This window comes from Spermophilus citellus, assembly GCF_964194105.1.
Source record: "Spermophilus citellus genome assembly, chromosome: 12".
NCBI lineage: Eukaryota > Metazoa > Chordata > Mammalia > Rodentia > Sciuridae > Spermophilus > Spermophilus citellus.
The window spans coordinates 61727318-61744817 of NC_138198.1; the positions used below are offsets into that span (position 1 = coordinate 61727318).

General features: G+C 60.9%; 1 protein-coding gene across 1 annotated transcript in view; it reads left to right on the top strand.

The window, feature by feature from the left end:
* LOC308631644 (voltage-dependent T-type calcium channel subunit alpha-1I-like) overlaps positions 1–14207 on the top strand; it is a 174668-nt gene extending 160461 nt beyond the window's left edge. Inside the window, 12 exon segments of the mRNA XM_081263025.1 lie at positions 392–543; positions 1656–1765; positions 2557–2690; positions 3336–3406; positions 5915–5993; positions 6587–6708; positions 7428–7766; positions 8034–8213; positions 8675–8797; positions 9508–9673; positions 11253–11449; positions 12431–14207. Of these exon segments, the coding sequence (XP_081119151.1) occupies positions 392–543; positions 1656–1765; positions 2557–2690; positions 3336–3406; positions 5915–5993; positions 6587–6708; positions 7428–7766; positions 8034–8213; positions 8675–8797; positions 9508–9673; positions 11253–11449; positions 12431–13057 (2300 nt within the window). The 3' untranslated portion in view covers positions 13058–14207.
* The last annotated feature ends 3293 nt before the right edge of the window (positions 14208–17500 follow it).

Below are 17500 nucleotides of genomic sequence, written 5' to 3' on the forward strand. Positions count from 1 at the left end.
TGGTCCAGTGCCCCTGAGTTCAATCCCCAGTGACGACGACAACAACAACAACAACAACAAAAAAAAAAAAAAACTAAAACAAAAACAAAAAACCCAACACCTGGATGCCTGGCCCTGGGCCCTGGGCCCCCTGTCCACCCCCATCTGGCAGCAGAGCCAGAGTCCCTGCTGAGGCCATGTTTGGGGTATTTGGTGAGAATCTGTGTCCTGCCCCCTTGGCCTCCCTCCACCACCTCTCACTCTTCCCCTCCTGGCACCCTGGCTGGGGGGCCTCACTCTGCTCCAGGGCCTGGGTGACCAGGGGGATTCCCACCCCCAGCACCCGCCCCTCTGTGCTCTGTCCCCTTCCCCTTGGTTCCAACTGTGGTCTGGGCCACTCTCCCCACTGCAGAGGCCCAGAGGTTGCCCTACTACGCCACCTACTGTCACACGCGGCTGCTCATCCACTCCATGTGCACCAGCCACTACCTGGACATCTTCATCACCTTCATCATCTGCCTCAATGTGGTCACCATGTCCCTGGAACACTACAACCAGCCCACGGTGAGCCCAGGGTTGCTCCCAGCTCACAGTCACAGGGTGAGAACGGGGCCTTAGCAGGACCCCACCACAGGGTCAATAGCATGGGCAGAGGGTCAGCTGACAGCAGGATCTGAGTCACCCCTCCATGTGGGGCCCTGTGCTGGGCACTGCAGGGAGAGGAGGCTCCAGACAGCCTCGCCCCGAGGGAGCTCAGGACAGCCTCGCCCCAGGGAGCTCACAGCTTGGTAGGGCAGATGCTCGCAATGGAATGGTCAGAGGGAAAGGCCACTCATGCCTGGTGGGTGGGGGAGGTGACATTTGGGACAGCGTGACCAGTTCCTAGAATTGCAGACAGGGTGCATGAGGAGAATGTGAGGAGCAAGTGCATTCTAAAAACCTCAACTTAATGAGTTGGGAGGAAAAGGGGGAAGGGCCTCCAGGGGAGGAATTCCGAGTGGTAGCACTGTTAGGGATGAAGGGAAAGGAAGGAGACCCTGGTAGGACAACAGACACGGAGAACTTCCAAACTGACATGAAGAAACGGAATAACCACAGCTCACATTCACCAGGGATTCATGCTGGGCCCAGCACTAAACATTAGCTCATTTAATTTTCACAGTAATTTCCCAAGACAGGTGCTGTTATTTTCCACAGTCAGGTTAAGAAATTGTCATAGGGACCAAGAACTTACCTAAGGTCACACAGTGAATAAGGAGTAAATGTTAAGCCAGGTTTCATATCTATGCAGTCCAGTTAGGAAGTCCTTAACTGCTAACCCAGACTGCCTCCAAAGAGGACCAGCTGCACCAAGCCAACACAGTAGGGAATAGGGAACAACAATGAAAAAAATGAATAATCTACATTAAAGAAGATGGAAGGAATAAAGCAAATATATGTATTCATACATATAAACATATATATATACACACACACACACACATACAGATAGTGTGTGTGTGTGTGTGTGTGCGCGCGCGCGCCCATTGGGAAGGTGCCCATGTATATATGCATATATTTGTACTAAACATGAATGGACTAAATTCTCTCCTAAAAGGCAGAGATTTTCTGACTGGCAGAAGGTTGTTGGGGCAAGGTTTGGGCTCTGGATCATGCTTCTCTTTGTCCCCTGGTAGTCCCTGGAGACAGCCCTCAAGTACTGCAACTACATGTTTACCACGGTCTTTGTACTGGAGGCTGTGCTGAAGCTGGTGGCATTTGGCCTGAGACGTTTCTTTAAGGACCGGTGAGTGACTGGGCTGGGTGGGTGCAGCAGGGTGGGGAAGCAGTCCTGGCCTCTTGAGAGACCTGGAGATGCCAGAGGGGAACCAATAAGCACCTAGTCATTGATAGCCAGGGGCTCCCAGCGGCTGCCTATAACCCTGAGTAGGAAGTGCTTAGGTCTCACCTTAGGGTGCAGGGCATTCCACCAGGCTCCCCTCAGCCTCCAAGCCTGCATGCTAATCTTCCTTTACAGAGGGAACAAGTGAGGCTCAGAGAGATGATCAGTGGGTCCAAGGGAAAAGGTGGGCTCAAGATTGAGATTTAGGCTGGGCGCAGTGACACATACCTATAATCCCAGCGGCTCGGAAGGCAGAGACAGGGGAATCCCGAGTTCAAAGCCAGCATCAGCAATGGTGAGGCACTAAGCAGCTCAGTGAGGCCTCTGTCTCTAAATAAAATACAAAGTAGGCCTGGGGATGGGGCTCAGTGGTCGAGTGCCCCTGAGTTCAATCCCCAGGACCAGAAAAATAAAATAAGATTGAGATTTAGAAGTTGGAGCTCTATGCCTCTTACCCTGAAGGAGGCCAGAGATGTTTATTTAGCTTGGTTGACCCCTTGATTGGGGAGCAGAGGTCATGGGGGCATAGAGAGGGGACTGGACTCAGTGCATTTGGAGGCTGTTTGGGAAGGTGGCCACAGATCCCAGAGGGCCACAATAGGAGGGTGGAACCCTGAAGGCTCCCCAGCTATGGTGTGTCTGGACCAGAGCGCTCCTCCCCCGACCCCCACTCCTGCCCCCTGCCTGTTGAGCAGGTGGAACCAGCTGGACCTGGCCATCGTGCTGCTGTCCGTCATGGGCATCACGCTGGAGGAGATTGAGATCAACGCTGCCCTGCCCATCAACCCCACCATCATCCGCATCATGCGGGTTCTGCGCATTGCCCGGGGTGAGGGGCAGAGGCTGCCAGGGCAGGGAACGGGGGGCAAGTCGGGGCAGGATGAGATGCCTCATTCCCAGGGGGAGTCTACAGCGGCTGGGTGACGTGAGGGATCCCTTTCAAGCAGAGCAGGAATCGGGAAGCGCCCACCCCCTCGCACCTGTGCCCACCCTCTGCCACCTCGTCACACCATGATCCCTGTGTCTAGTCTCACACTGACAGAGCTCTAGTGGCTGCCTGGCATTTCTGCCAAGCTGGGCTGGGGACACTCAGTCCTCAGCACTTCCTCTGATCCCCTGGCCTCTCCCCAGAGGTGAGGAGGGTGTGCAGAGACTCAGGAGGGACGCGAGTCCTCCTTTGCCCGAGGGGATGAGGGAACCTGGGTGCTCACGTTGGCTGCCTTTGCCTCCTCGGGGTTAATGACACGCTCCTTCCCACCTGCTTGGACCCACTCCCTATGGCTTCTGCACACCCACGCCCCACCTCAGGCTGTGCACACCCCAGACATGGCATCCAGGGGCAGCCACGGGCAGGGCAGGCTCAGCTTGCACGCTCCCCCACGTCCCACCCGTCCCTGGCGCACACACCTGCACGTGCTGTGCACACTCGGTCCCTTGGGGCTGGGCTGAGCCGCGGGCTGCGTGTCACCCACAGTGCTGAAGCTGTTGAAGATGGCCACGGGGATGCGGGCCCTGCTGGACACCGTGGTGCAGGCTCTGCCCCAGGTGAGAGTCGCTCCAGGAGGAACCTGTGGGAGGCCACACAGGGGAGGGGACTCTGAGGCTCACCTGGAAGGCATGGCCCGTGTTATGGAGGGAGGGCTCAGAATGAGACCCTGGCCTAGGAGGGGGACCTTGAGCAGTCAGAAAAGTCCCTTGATCTGTGCCAGGCCCCACTGCCACCCCCCTCCCCAGTGCCTGGGGCTCTGCTCAGGAGGCCTGGTCGCTGAGCCCCCCGGGGCATTCACTGATTCATTAGGACTTACCCAGTCTTAAGGCCTTTGGGGTCTTAAGACCAGCAGTGTAGACACAGCACACTCAAAATAAGAATGAAGACGGCCCAGGGAAGGTGGGGACCTTGCTGGGGACGCCAGTGGGTTCTCTTAAGTTTAGTGTGAGCTTCCTGGTGGCCTGGTTACAGAGGGAGGGTGACAGGCTCTCCTCCTGTCTGGTGGGAGAGGAAGGCATTCGCTCAGAGACGGGCTTCCCCCTCACACATGGGAGATGGCAGGGGTGGGGTGCAGAGCTTGGGGGTGTGCAACAGGAAGTGAGCTGGAGCCACCAGGCCTGGGATCAAAGTGTGGGCGCCAGGCATGCGTCTGACCTTCTCCTGCCTCCGTCTCCGTGCCTGTGGAGTGGGGTGCTGGCAGTGCTGAGGCTGGGGGGCCGGGGCAGGTTTGCACACGGTGGCAGCTCGCGGAGCCCGAGCAGAGCCTGCTCCACACGGTGCGGGCTGAGCAGCCGGAGGTGGGAGCGGGTGTGGTGGTGGTGGGTGCCCAGCCTCCTGGCTCCCTGCTGCGCCCCTCTCCTGAGCTCTGACCCTGAGCACCGTGTCCTGGCCCCCAGTGCTGCGCTGGCGCGGGGCACGTGGAGGTCCGGAAGGGTCCAGCTTTCCGTAGGAGGCAGACGGTGGTCATTACAGCACTTTAGGAGAGCACATGACAAGTATAGTGTGTCCATGGGTCGGGGGAGAGCTTGCCCACGACATCTGCTGTGTGGACAGTGGACATTTCCTCAGTGGTACATGAAGCCTGGTGGAAAGGAGACCTTGACCCTTTCCGTGCAGAGGGAGGAGGCCTCAGGGAAGGCTCAGAGGAGGTGACCCAGGAGTTGGGCTTTGAGGCGTGAGGACGAGTCATTGAGCAAAGACAGAGGGAACAGGGTGTGCAAAGGTACCACGGGGTCCTTTCCCACAGGACTGAAGTCCCAGGTTCAAGATCAGGCTGGGAGGGGAACCCCAGGCCAGGAAAGCAGACCTTGGTTCTGAGGCAGTAAACTTGGAAGTTATCCTGCAGGGACGGGGTGCCACAGGAGGGTCTGGGCATGGGAGGCCTTTTAGAAAGTTGCCCTGATGACTATGAGGAGATTGGAGGGGAGCTTGGAGGCAGGGAGGCTAGGGAGGAGGCTGCCCAGGCCATCCAGGCTTGGGGTGCTGTGGTGGAGGAAGACTGATGGGAAGGTGAAGGGACCCTGGTTAAGGAGCCCCCAACCCTGGGCCTGAGCAGGGCCAGAAGCTGAGCTGCGAGGGCGTCTGCCACGCCGGATCCTTCTCAGCTGCCAGGGCCTCCAGCTTGGCCTCGGAGGTGCACACTAAGTGATTGTTTCATTAGTGAATGGAACGTGATTTAATGAGCCAGACACCGGCTTGGAGAGCGGCTGGGAAGGAAACTGCTCTGGAGCCTTAGTGATCAGGGGCTCACTTTCAGCAATTAGCAGGAACGCGCCTGATCCCACTCACCGGGCCTTCGGAGGGCCCGGGAGGGATGGCATTTCCAGGCAGGGACAGATGGGCCTTACCTTATCGGTGGCTCCAGGTGAAGGCCGTCTCAGGCGGGCGGATGGAACTGGGTTTGGAATCTGGGGCGTGTCCTCCTGCGAGAGCCCTGGGACGCCACGCTGGCTGCGTCTCTAGTGTTCTGTGCCCACGGGCTGTGGGCCGTGAGGGTTGTCTGTTCCTCTCTGAGGCCCCGCGCTGGTCTGAGGAGCCACAGCGGACTTCACCCAGTCCTTAGGAGCAGGGTCTTCCCAGACCTGCAGAGGACAGTGCCAGGGCTCCCAGACCTGCAGAGGACAGTGCCAGGGCTCCCAGACCTGCAGAGGACAGTGCCAGGGCACACCTGTTACAGTGGGGCTGTCAGGATGTGTTCATTCCACCAGGGGAATCCCGGCGGGCTTCGCAAAAAGGTGGCATTGCCGCAGACTGCCGCGTGGCTGAGGGGCGTGGCTGGGCGTGGCCTGCGAGTGGGCGTGGCTTGGGAGGACGGTTCAGGGATGCTAATAAGCCAGCCGAGCCAGCCGGGTGTGGAAACAGGTGAAGACTTGGCTAGCGTTTCATTTTTCTGTGCCCATGCTGTCCCGCCTACCCTCCAGGAGGTCGCGGGGGCAGCCATGGGCACACAGCTGGGCCTTTGCTGAACCCTCCCTGGCCGGGGCCGCCGCCCCTGCCCTCCCCTGCCCTCTGCCCACCCAGCCCCTCTGCCGCTGACCACTGGCCCCGCCTGCCTCTCCCTGCAGGTGGGCAACCTGGGCCTCCTCTTTATGCTGTTCTTCTTCATCTACGCCGCCCTGGGGGTGGAGCTCTTTGGGAAGCTAGGTGAGTGACCCCTGAGGCCGGCCGGGGAGGGGCTGGAGGAGGCCCTGGCAGCCTGGGGGAGCCTGAGCCACCCCCCCACTCTGTCACTGTAGTGGGAGATGCCCCGGTGGGCGGAGCCTGAGCTTCTATGGGTGGCCCCTGGCCCACCTGTGCTCCTGGCTTGTGGTGGTCCCCTAGGCCCCAGCTGTCTGGTCCCCAGGGACCCTGTCATCCCCTGCCCCTGGGCCAGTGTCCATCTTCAGCCAGGACCTCCCCAGCAAGCAGAGGGGCCCAGGCAGGGCAGAGGGCAGCGTGGCACTGAGCTCAGCCCTTGGATCAGCTCGAGGTTAGCTCCAGAAAGTGGGTTCCCTGAGGGGCTGGCCCCTACCCCACCCATTCTCTTTCAGCCCCTGGGTTGGAGGAGAAGCTGGATGCTCCTGAACCTGAGCCCCAGCCTATGTAGCACCTCCCTAGCCCGGTGTCTCTAGCTGTAGACAGTCTGCACGCACCGGGGGTCACGGTGGGGAATCTGGGAGGAAGCTGGGGGCCCCCTCAGGTTGGGCCTTGCAGGGGGCTCTGCCTGCGGGACGGGCTGAGCCCCTCTCTGCTTTCAGTCTGCAATGACGAGAACCCTTGCGAGGGCATGAGCCGGCACGCCACCTTTGAGAACTTCGGCATGGCCTTCCTCACGCTCTTCCAGGTCTCCACGGGCGACAACTGGAACGGGATCATGAAGGTGCTTGTGGGCGGGCTGGGGAGGGAGGCTGGGGGGGCGTTCTGAACTGAGTGCAGGTGCCACTCCTGCTGGTCACTGCGCCCTCTTGCACATCCGGCGTCCTCTTGCACACAGGAGAGGAGCAGAGGGACCTGCCTGGGGCCCTGCGGCCCAGCAAGGTGGCTGAGGCCAGGATAGGTAGTGCCGTCCTCTAGGGGACGGGCCTCTGCAAGAGCCGGGCAGGAGGGTGGAACATGGGGAGGCACCATTTGTCACCCGCTGACAGAGGTGAGGCCTTGGCCTCCTTGGGTGGAGACTGGCAGCCGAGTGTCCCTTTCTTCATTCCACATGGGCCTCTCTAGAATGACCCCAGCAAGTGAGAGGGACATCAGGGCGGCTGGGAGGAGGAGCAGCCCCTCACAGGGGCTCCGGCAGGTGGTGAGACCTCCCCTGCTTTGTTGGTTGGGGGTTGAGGTGACCTAAGAGCCAGACGGCAGGGACAGACCCCCTAGAAGACCGATCCCTGGATGTCCTGGTTGGGCCTGATGGTGGCCCTGGGAAGCAGGGGGTGAAGTGGGTGGAGTGAGCAGGGAGGTGGCAGGGCCACTAGGGACCCAGCTGAAGCCGAGGCAGGCAGATGCCACCACAAGCCAGGTGGGGTGGGGGCCGCAAGGACCTGCGGGGGGGGGGGGGGGGTCGGGTCAGACTCCTGGCTGTCACCTCACGGCTCCCGCCCGCAGGACACGCTGAGGGACTGCACCCAGGAGGAGCACAGCTGCCTGAGCAGCCTGCAGTTCGTGTCGCCGCTGTACTTCGTCAGCTTCGTGCTCACCGCGCAGTTCGTGCTCATCAACGTGGTGGTGGCCGTGCTCATGAAACACCTGGACGACAGCAACAAGGAGGCGCAGGAGGACGCCGAGATGGACGCCGAGATCGAGCTGGAGATGGCACATGGCCTGGGCCCCAGCCCGCAGCCGCCCCCCAGCTCTCCGGGGACCCCGGGCCGAGGGCCAGGGGGGGCGGGCGGCGGGGGTGACACCGAGGGCCGCCTGTGCCGGCGCTGCTACTCCCCAGCCCAGGTGGGTGTCTGCCTCTGAGGGCGCCAGGGTCCCCAGGAGGCGGGCACTGTGGGCTGGGGGACAGTGGGGCTGGGGAGGCCTCCTACAGAGACCTCTGTCTTTTGGGGCCCCACCATGCTCAGCTCCAAAAAGGGTGACTCTGTGACAAGGGGACAGGGTCCAGGCCACGGGCGCAGAGACCGGGAGGGCAGCTCTGCCCCACCCACCCGCAGTCCCGGGACCCGGTCTATAATCCCACCTGTCCCCACCCCGTCCCCGTGTGCCTAGGAGAACCTGTGGCTGGACAGCGTCTCTTTAATCATCAAGGACTCCTTGGAGGGGGAGCTGACCATCATCGACAATCTGTCTGGCTCCATCTTCCACCACTACGCCTCGCCTGCCGGCTGCGAGAAGTGTCACCATGACCAACAGGAGGTAGCAGCAGCCAGGGAGGAGGCTGGTCCTCGGGTGGGTGCCGTGAGGCCTGTGGGGGTCCTGCTCTGGGCCCCAGAGCCACGTGGTCCTGGAGGCTGGGCAGGTGGCCTCTGCCCCCGTCCCCGCAGCTCCCTGTCTCTCTGGGGCGGGGGGCACAGGGCTCTTGCTGGGGAGCCTCAGAGATCAGATCAGGTGAGATCAGTGGCCCCAAGTTCTCAGGGTCTCTGGGCCCTGCCTGGGACACACTGAGCAGGAAGTCCATCCAGGCGACAGGAGCCGACCTGGTCCAGCCTCCACGGGCACTTGGAGGTGGGCTGCCAGGCCTGGCTCCCTTCAGAGGTGACCCCGTGTCACATCGTGTGTCACTGTGCCCAACAGGCCCCTAGACCTCTCTGAACACTGCCCTCCGTCCTCCCTGAGTCCCGTCACCAGGTGCTCTGCTTCCCAGGCCTGCTGCCCCCGCCACAAGTGACTAGGCGCCGTCTCTCCTGCAGGTGCAGCTGGCCGAGACGGAGGCCTTCTCCCTGAACTCGGACAAGTCCTCATCCATCCTGCTAGGTGACGACCTGAGCCTCGAGGAGCCCGCGGCCTGCCCTCCTGGCCCCAAAGACAGCAAGGTGAGTAGCCCCCAGGGCCCCCTACACCCTGTGCTGCCCTCCGGCAGGATTTGGGTGCGCAGTGGCTGGGCTCAGGCAGGGTGCAGCCTAGTTAGTCGTCCTTGACTCCGAGAACAAGTTGTGGAAATCTGGGGGTCCGAGTCCATCTGTCTTGAGGGGCATCCAGGTAGCTCTGGAGGAACTTCTAGGCAGGGCCACCTTGGGCTGCGGGGCTGAGGAATGCCGGAGCTCAGTGCTGTGGCCAGAAAGGAGGGCCATGCCCCCAATTACAGATGTACAGACAGAGGCTCAGCAGAGGGAAGGGCCATCCACGGCCATGCGACAGGGAGGCTGCTGTGGCCTCTCCTCCTGTGCCCTTGCCTCCACTGCCCTTGGCTTGGCTTCTGCCCTGGGCCAGGGTCTGCACAGGCTCTTGGTTCCAGAGGATGAGGGGGACTCTGATGCCCTCAAGGATCTAAGAGTCACGAAGAGAGAAAATGGGGAACCACTGGTTGGGGTGTTGGAGGGGGCTGCCTGGAGGAGGGGCCCTTCCGCTGAGAGATGGGAAGGTGGCGCGTATTGAGGGTGGGGGAGGGGAGGTGAGGCCTTCCAGGCATCAAGGGCAGATGGAACCAGGGACAGAGCAGCAGGGCCATGAGGTGGCTGGATGCCAGCCCCAGCCTCTGTCCCCCCCTCCACTTTCCTGACCTGTCCACCTCCCTTTCCTGCAGGGTGAGCTGGACCCACTTGAGCCCACACGGGTCGGGGACCTGGGCGAGTGCTTCTTCCCCTTGTCCAACATGGCCATGTCCACGGGTGCAGAGAACTTCCTGTGTGAGATGGAGGCGATCCCCTTCAACCCTGTCCGGTCCTGGCTGAAACATGAGAGCAGCCAAGGTGAGGGACGGGGCCCCCAGCCCCCCGAGCCTGATCTTGGGCATCTGCTTCAGACCGAGGTGGTTGAGTTTTTCCTTGGTATTTTTGCCCAGACTGTTATATTTATTCCAGAAAGAACCAGATGGATATCTGACAATGAGATAGACTCTGAGGTTTGATATAATTATGATAAAACATCAAGAGCCAAATGCTCCAGAGATGAGATGATAATTATAATCGGAGCTGGGCTAAGCTAATGCTGAGGTTCCTAGGAGCTGTGGTGAAAAGGGAAGCAGGTTGTGCACACAGCTCTCTTTGTTAAGCAGAAGGAAAGCCGCCTGATTATTGAGTTGTTTTGTAGAGGTAGGGGACTGAGCTTGCCTGTCCCTTGGGCTCACCTTTGCCTGTAGTCGTCTTGGAGGGTGACAGGTTCACTACACTTTCTGGGGAAGAGGGCAGAGAAAAAAAATCCAGCAGAAGAGAGACCCCAGACTCTGAGCCCACCCCCAAGGCCTCTTTTGAAATGTCTGCCCTGGGTGCCTCTGAGGTACTGGGGTAGGTGCTTCTCCAAGGACCCTCACTAAAGCTATTAGCTTCTCTGCTGGACATGGTGGCTGAGGTGCCGAGACCACCAGACTTCTCTTTTTTAATACTTACTTTTTAGTTGTAGGTGGACACCATATCTATTTTATTTTTGCGTGGTGCTGAGGATCGAACCCAGTGCCTTGTGCTTGCTAGGCGAGCGCTCTACCCCTGAGCCCCAGCCCCCACCAGACTTCTTGAAGTAAAAATCTGGGCATAGGGTTGGACCCAAGAGCCTTTTTGATTGAATGGAATCTCATCCCTTAGTGAACCATTTCTGTTGCCTTTTTCCTTAAACAATAAAGCCGTGTAGACTAGGAATCCCACCTGGGGACATTCAGGCTATATGGCCATCTGGGTTGCCTACTTATATATTTCCAAATCCTGTGCCCACCCCATCCTGAAAGGTGTGGAGGGGACTGTGGGGAGGCTGCTGCTGCTCGTCCTCCCCAGCACACCCAAGCCCTGCCCTGGCCTCAGGCTCCCCAACCTGTGCCTCTCTGTCCATCCCCAGCACAGCTGACTGCCGGACCCTGCAACTTCTGTCTGCTGGGCTCAGCCAGTGCAGGCCCCTGCCCAGAGCTGGGAAGGTCAGCCCTGACTGTTGTCCTAGAGGGCCAGGCCCCTGGGGTGTCAGGCCTGAGGGTAGCTATTGCTAGGGAGTCAGCACTTATGAATACTTGGTTCTGGGTGGAGACTCTGCTGCTGCTGCTTATTCAGGGCCTGCTGGATGCCTCCAGGTAGCACCTGGTGTGGTTTTCACAGGAAGAGACATGGTCAGGCCTTGAGCCTGGTCTGCTTGGCTCCTAAAGCTGTGGCTCTCTCAGTACCTGTCCTCCAGGAGTCACTCTGGCTGGCTCAGTGCTTCCTGCCGTCACAGTTGGCTGACTGAGGCTCAGAGAGCAGGACTCGCTGTGGCCCTTCCCTGGCAACCCCGTCAGAGCCTGCTCAGCACCCAGCCTTCAGGGCCACCTGCAGCCTGAGCCTACCCCAGCTCTGTCTCTTTTCTCCTCGGCAGCGCCCCCCACCCCCTATTCCCCAGATGCCTCCAGCCCACTGCTGACCATGCCTGCCGAGTTCTTCCACCCGGCTGTATCTGCCAGCCAGAAAGCGCAGGATAAGGGCGCTGGCGCTGGGACCCTCCCCAAGATCGCCCTGCAGGGCTCCTGGGCATCCCTGCGGTCACCGAGTGTCAACTGCACGCTCCTCCGGCAGGTCTGGGCACCCCCTGAGTTCATCAGAAGGGGGTTTTGTGGGGGGTGGGGCTCTGGGTGGGTGTGGCAGGGGCTTGATGGGAGCAGAGGTGGAAGGTGGGGCTGCTGGGTATTGGACTGCCTGGAGCTAGAGCCCCCATGTCACCATGCACACAGAAGGACCACAGCACATAGTACAGAAGGACCACAGCACATAGTACAGAAGGACCACCACACATAGTGCAGAGGCCAGCAGACCATTTGTGGTGGTGGAGGCGGGGCTGGCAGGCACTCCTGCCTCATTTATCCATTCAGGGATGGCTGACCCTGGCTGTGTCCTGGGGTGCCTGGGGTGCCAGGCGGTGTGCCCCAGCAGGCAGCAGGCACAGTTTCCCTGCCCCAGGGCTGATAGCTCCTGTTTGGAGTGTGTGCAGCCTGGTGGGCGCAGAGAAGATAACTGTCTACATAGTGCAGTGTATTGGGAAGTGATGCATGCTGGGAGAGTGGGCACCGGGAGGGGCTGGGCGTGGGGGGCTGGAGGCCTTCCTGGGGAGGTGCTGGTGGAAGGGTGGGCCTGGAGGACAGGGGCCCTGCAGGTGTGAGCCCCTGCGGTGGGCCTCCTCCCCCTCCTCCTCCCCCTCCCCCCTCCCTCCTCCTCCCCCTCCCCCCTCCCTCCTCCTCCCCCTCCTCCTCCTCCTCCTCCTCCTCCTCCTCCGCCCAACATCAGATGTCTGGACTGAGCTGGCCCCCTGTGAAGGGCAGGGCTGGGTTCTGACTTGGGTCTGAGAAGATAACTCTGGCTGCCCACTGAGTGAGGGGCAGAGGGACAGGGTGCCTCATGCAGTGTCTGCCACGAGCCCCCATAAGCTCAGGTGTGGCAGAGGGCAAAGCTGTAAGACCTGGGGGTTCCTGAGAGGTTGGAGGTGCTGCTCCCACCCCAGAAGGATGGGCCCCTTCCAGCTGTAGGGACTCCGAAGGCCCCAGCCCTTCCTCCCTCCTGCAGGCCACCGTGAGTGACACATCGCTGGATGCCAGCCCCAGCAGCTCGGCGGGCAGCCTGCAGACCACGCTGGAGGACAGCCTGACCCTGAGCGACAGTCCCCGGCGCGCCCTGGGGCCGCCCGTTCCGGCCGCTGGGCCTCGGGCTGGCCTGTCGCCGGCCACGCGCCGCCGGCTGAGCCTGCGGGGCCGCGGCCTGTTCAGCCTGCGCGGGCTGCGCGCGCACCAGCGCAGCCACAGCAGCGGCGGCTCCACCAGCCCGGGCTGCACCCTGCACGACTCCATGGACCCGTCGGACCAGGAGGGCCGCGGCGGCGCGGGCAGCGAGCACTCGGAGACGCTCAGCAGCCTGTCGCTCACGTCGCTCTTCTGCCCGCCGCCCGCGCCGCCGCCGCCCGGCCTCACGCCCGCGCGCAAGTTCAGCAGCACCAGCAGCCTGGCCGCGCGCCCCGCCCCCCGCGCCGCGCTCGCCCGCGGCCTGGCGCGCAGCCCCTCGTGGGCCGCGGACCGCAGCAAGGACCCGCCGCGCCGGGCGCAGCCCGCCCCGGGCCTCGGCCCCGTGGCGCCCGAACCGCAGCCGCCGCCCGGGGATCTGGAGGCGGCGGACGCCGCGAGCAAGAGGAAGAGATGAGGGCCGCAGGGGCCGCGCCGGACGCCACTGTCGCCCGCCCGCCCCGTCTCACCTTCTTTTACCTCAGGAGCCAGGGAGCAGACAGCAATACTCGGTCCCCACCCCGGAGCGGGGCCGCCGGGGCCCTGGCGCCCGGGACTGAGGAGGGTCGGCCAGCGGGGCTCGCGCGGCCCGGCCCCTCCGGCGCATAGACGCATCTGTACGCAGCATAGACCCACGTAGACAGACGCATATATTTATTTTTTCTACTGAGAGCTTATGACTTCTAGAAAGTGCTAGAGTTGGGGGCAAGGCCGGGCCCTGGACAGGGGCTCGCTCTGCTGCTTAGGGCCAGGCCGCCCAGGGTGGATGGCCCTGCCCGGGCGGGGCAGCCGCAGTTTGGGTGGCTCCCGGGTTGGGAGCAGCTGGAGGGATTCTCAGGGCTCAGAGGCCCGCAGCCCCGAGACAGGCCCGGAAGAGGTGCAATTCAGGGTGCACTTTTTTTTCCTTTAAAGAAGAGACGCTGCTAAGATCCCCCTCCACCCAAGTGTCGGGGTGTCAGTCTTGTCCTCTGACTGTCTTGTTGTTGTGAAGTCTTTTGTAGACACCTCAGAGCACACAAACTCCCTTAGTCAACCGGTTAGATGTTTTCTTTAGAAAATCAGGGGCGAGTAGTCCTATTTTCTAAGGGCAGGGGTCAGGGAGAGGGCAGCTCCAAGACTGGCAGGGGGCCCTAGTGCCAAATGAAGTCCTGACTTCAGTGAGCACTCTGGGGGGTGGGTTTCTGCCCCCTGGAAGGCCATGAGCTGGGATAGCTGCTTATATAGGATAGAGGACACATGAAGGGGGATTGAGCAGATTTCAAGGGTCAAGGGTACCCCCCTGGTCCACGCAGGTGCCCCTGGACTCGGCCGTCAGTTGTGTGGGACTTACTGCTTTAGCTGCAGCATAGGCCCAGGCTGCAGCTGTTTTTGGGGTTGTGCTCACCCTGCACAGCAGCTCTTCTCCTTCCCTAGTGGAGTTCAGGATACAGCAGGTCCCACGGGGTTCTAAGCAGGGGGCCACCTGCCCAGGCCTAGGGACCAGCCCCCTCCCTCCCCTCAGCTCCTTCACCCTCTAGGGGGTCACCTGGAGACCCAGGTCCTCGACTCCCTGATGGCCCATCCCTGGGTCTCTGTCTTACTGTCCCTAAGGTCAGGTCTCTCTGTAGGAGTGCTTTTCAAACGGGTTCTGGACGGGTGTTTTTATTTAGATAGTCATGCATTTTTCCATTATTTATTAGAAAAAACACAACGTGTTGAACCTGTGATTTCACAGGCGTAGTGCTTAGGTCAAGGCTGAGTTCTAAAAAGCAAGTCGATCTAAAGTCAGTTTAAGGAAGGAGCTTGGAATGCGTTGGCAGCGGTGTCTGCAGATTCAGCAGAAGTGCAGCAGGGTTGGCAAATGCCTTGCTTTGGCCGTTGGGGGCCTTGGCCTCTGCTGATGCCTGCCCAGCTGTGGGGGACGTCGTTGCTCCCAAACCCTGACTTCAAAGACCTTGGCTTCCAGAGGGCTGTGTGGACAGGCTCTAGGGGAATTCTAGGCTGCCCCGGGGACCCTCGGGGCCTGGGTGCTATAGCAGAGTGGAGAGGAGGGGGGTGATGAGCTTCACTGCCTGGAGGCCCTTCTCAGAGCTGAGGGGTGGGGGGGAAGTGTCCTCAGGCCCACTGTGCACCTGTGGAGACCCAGGCCCAGAGGGGAAGTGGCCCTGGGTCCTGCAGGGCCTGGCAGCAAAGAAGCTGGGGCACCTGTGAACAGCCGTGGAGGGCCAGGACCTCATACCTGGACAGTGTAAGAGCATCCCGGATGTTAAAGGTGGGCGATTTGGGGTGTCCAGCCTGGCGTAGGGCTGGTGTGCCCGTCACCTTCACAGGGACAAGTCCTGACACTGTCCGACAGCCTCTGTTTTTCTGGGCCAGCCTCTGCCATCTTGTTTAATCTGCAGGGCGGCCCTGTGGGGGGTGGGGGTGCTGCTCCAAGCGGACTTTCCAGTGTCACTTGGTTCTCAGTGGCCGGCAGGGATTACGTCCCTTCACTCTGAACTGTGTGACCCTGCAATAAGCAGGCACATGAGGAGGACATTCTAGGCAAAGGGACCAGCCGAGCAGGGCACGCGGGAAGGTGGGAACAGCTGGACCTGGAGGCAGAGAAGCTGGGCCCCGCGGCCGGCTCCGGCAAAGTGCCGAATGCTGATTCCAGGCATTTGCCCCTATTCCCGTCGGTGTCAGGGACCAGGAAGCCGAGAGGCACTGGCCTGAACACTGAGATGAATGTGGGTTGGGCAAACAGTCCCTCCTCCCCCTCCAACTCTGTGACCTGGACTGTGTCCATCACAAAAGCACAAACTTACCCTGATCCACTTGGGCCTGGCTGTGGGGAGGATGGGGATCCTGTGCCAACTCCCCTAAAGCTGTTTGTTTGCTAGGCTCTGTGGAGTGGAGACTAGTGGGCACCTTGGCATCTGCAGAGAGGGCCTCGGGACAAGACGGGCCACGGCCTGCCCCTGGCCACGCTCCCTCCTTTCCCTGCAATGTCCTCTGCCCCAGGCAGCCCGTTGAAGGAGGACAAAGCGCACAGTATCAGCCTGTCTGCCTCTCCCTGTCCCTCCCTGGGAGCCTGCCGCTCCAGCCCCCTTTGCTGCGCTGTGTAAGGGCTTGGGGTCTTAGAAGCCACTGTTTAGCCCATACACACATAAATATTTCTGTCTTTGTGCAATAATCAATGTTTCTGGCAGAGCCAGAGCCAAGCTGGGGCCTGCGAAGGAGGCAGAGGTCACCTCCTCCAGGAAGCCCTCGGCTGTCTCGGCCGCTGTGGCTGCAGCACACCCCCACCCCATCACTGTACAGTTTCTATGGTGTGAATGAACTTCCCTCCTAGTTGCTGACGGCGCTGGTCCCTGCGGGCCCAGATGGCCCAGGCGTAGAGAGACCAAGCGGCCACCCCACCAGTGTTGTTTTGAATAAAACCCAGATACCTATTTAGGACTTTCTCCAGGGTCTTGGCTCTTCTTTCCTCAGACGGGTGTGTGTCAGGCTGGGTGTTTCCCAGGGAAAGGTGTGTGGCCTGGGGGGTCGGGGACCTAGAGACGCCCTAAGGCCGGTTCCTCTCCTGGCTGGGGTGTGAGTGGGGACCACGGGGCAGGGGAGGAGTCGGAGTGGCTTTCACTCTCTGGTGGTGTGGCTGAGATCTAAGGCGAGGGGGTCACATGGGAAGACAATCTTGTCACCTTTGGCTCTGTTTTCTGAATTCATATTAGCATTAGACTTTCTTGGCTGCAAAAGATGAAAACCCAACTCATACAGGCTTAAGAATGAAAAGGGACGCACAAAAGGAGGAAGAGAAGGGGGAAAGGAAGGGAGGAAAGAAAAAGGAAAAAAATAGTGGCTCGAGTTATGAAAAAGCACAGAGATAGGACTGGCTTCAGGTTCGGCTGGATCAAGGATTCTAATGTGTCACTAGGATGCAGTCCCTCTCTGTTTCTACATTTGTTTCCCTCGTCTCCATGAGGCCACCAGCGGCCTGGGCCTGTCCACCCACGCCAGGTGAATATGAGTCTGTCCAGACAGCCTGGCATGTCCTTGGGGAAGCCTCTCACTCAGCTTCACTGGGCTCCAGGCCATGGGGATATTGCTCAGATTGGCCAGTCCCAAGTCACCAGGCCACTCTGGGATCCAGGAATGGGTGACCTCTGTGCCACAGCCTGAGAGCAGGAAAGGGAGAAAAGGCCAAGGAAATGGGGGTGTGCTGCTGGCAGAGGGGGGTGCTCTGGGCAGCAAGACCCAGAATTCCTTTCCTCCGGTCACGTCCCCTGGGTAGCGTAGGTCTCTTCCCTGCCCTTCAGCAAGAGGCCAAGAGACCCGGCAACTTCGATGCCGGGTGCAAGATGCCTGTGCTCCTGGGCTGGCCTTGTCCACCTCGGGCACCTGCCTCACTGTGGGCGCAGGCCCAGGGGCCCGAACACGGATGTGCTTCCTGTGTGAGGGTCTGGATGCTCGTGTGGTTGCACGTGTGTGCGCTCGTGTGTGTGCAGACACCAACGCCAGCTCCTCTGTGGGTCTGTGAACAGGCCTGGCCCAGCCCTGGTGGCCTGGCCAGGTCCAGAGAGGCATCTTACCCTCAGATGGCCAAGCCCCTCTGCAGAGCAGGCCGCGGCCCTGGGTGTGAGAGCAGGCTCCTGGCGTGGCATTCGGGCCAGCAGCTCTGCGTCCTGAGCCCGCTGCCTGCGAAGCTGAGTGCCCAGGCTGACAGGTGCCTGGCAAACCCCACACCTCCAGTGGCCTCTCTCTGGTCCCCTCGAGGCAGGCCTGCTGGACTCCTCCTCTGAGTGTTCTACAGGCGAGGGGTCTCGGGCTCAGTGTCCAATCCAGTTATCACTTCTGCCAGTCCCCTGTCCCTCGTGGGCCCCGGGCTTCAGAAGGCACGTCC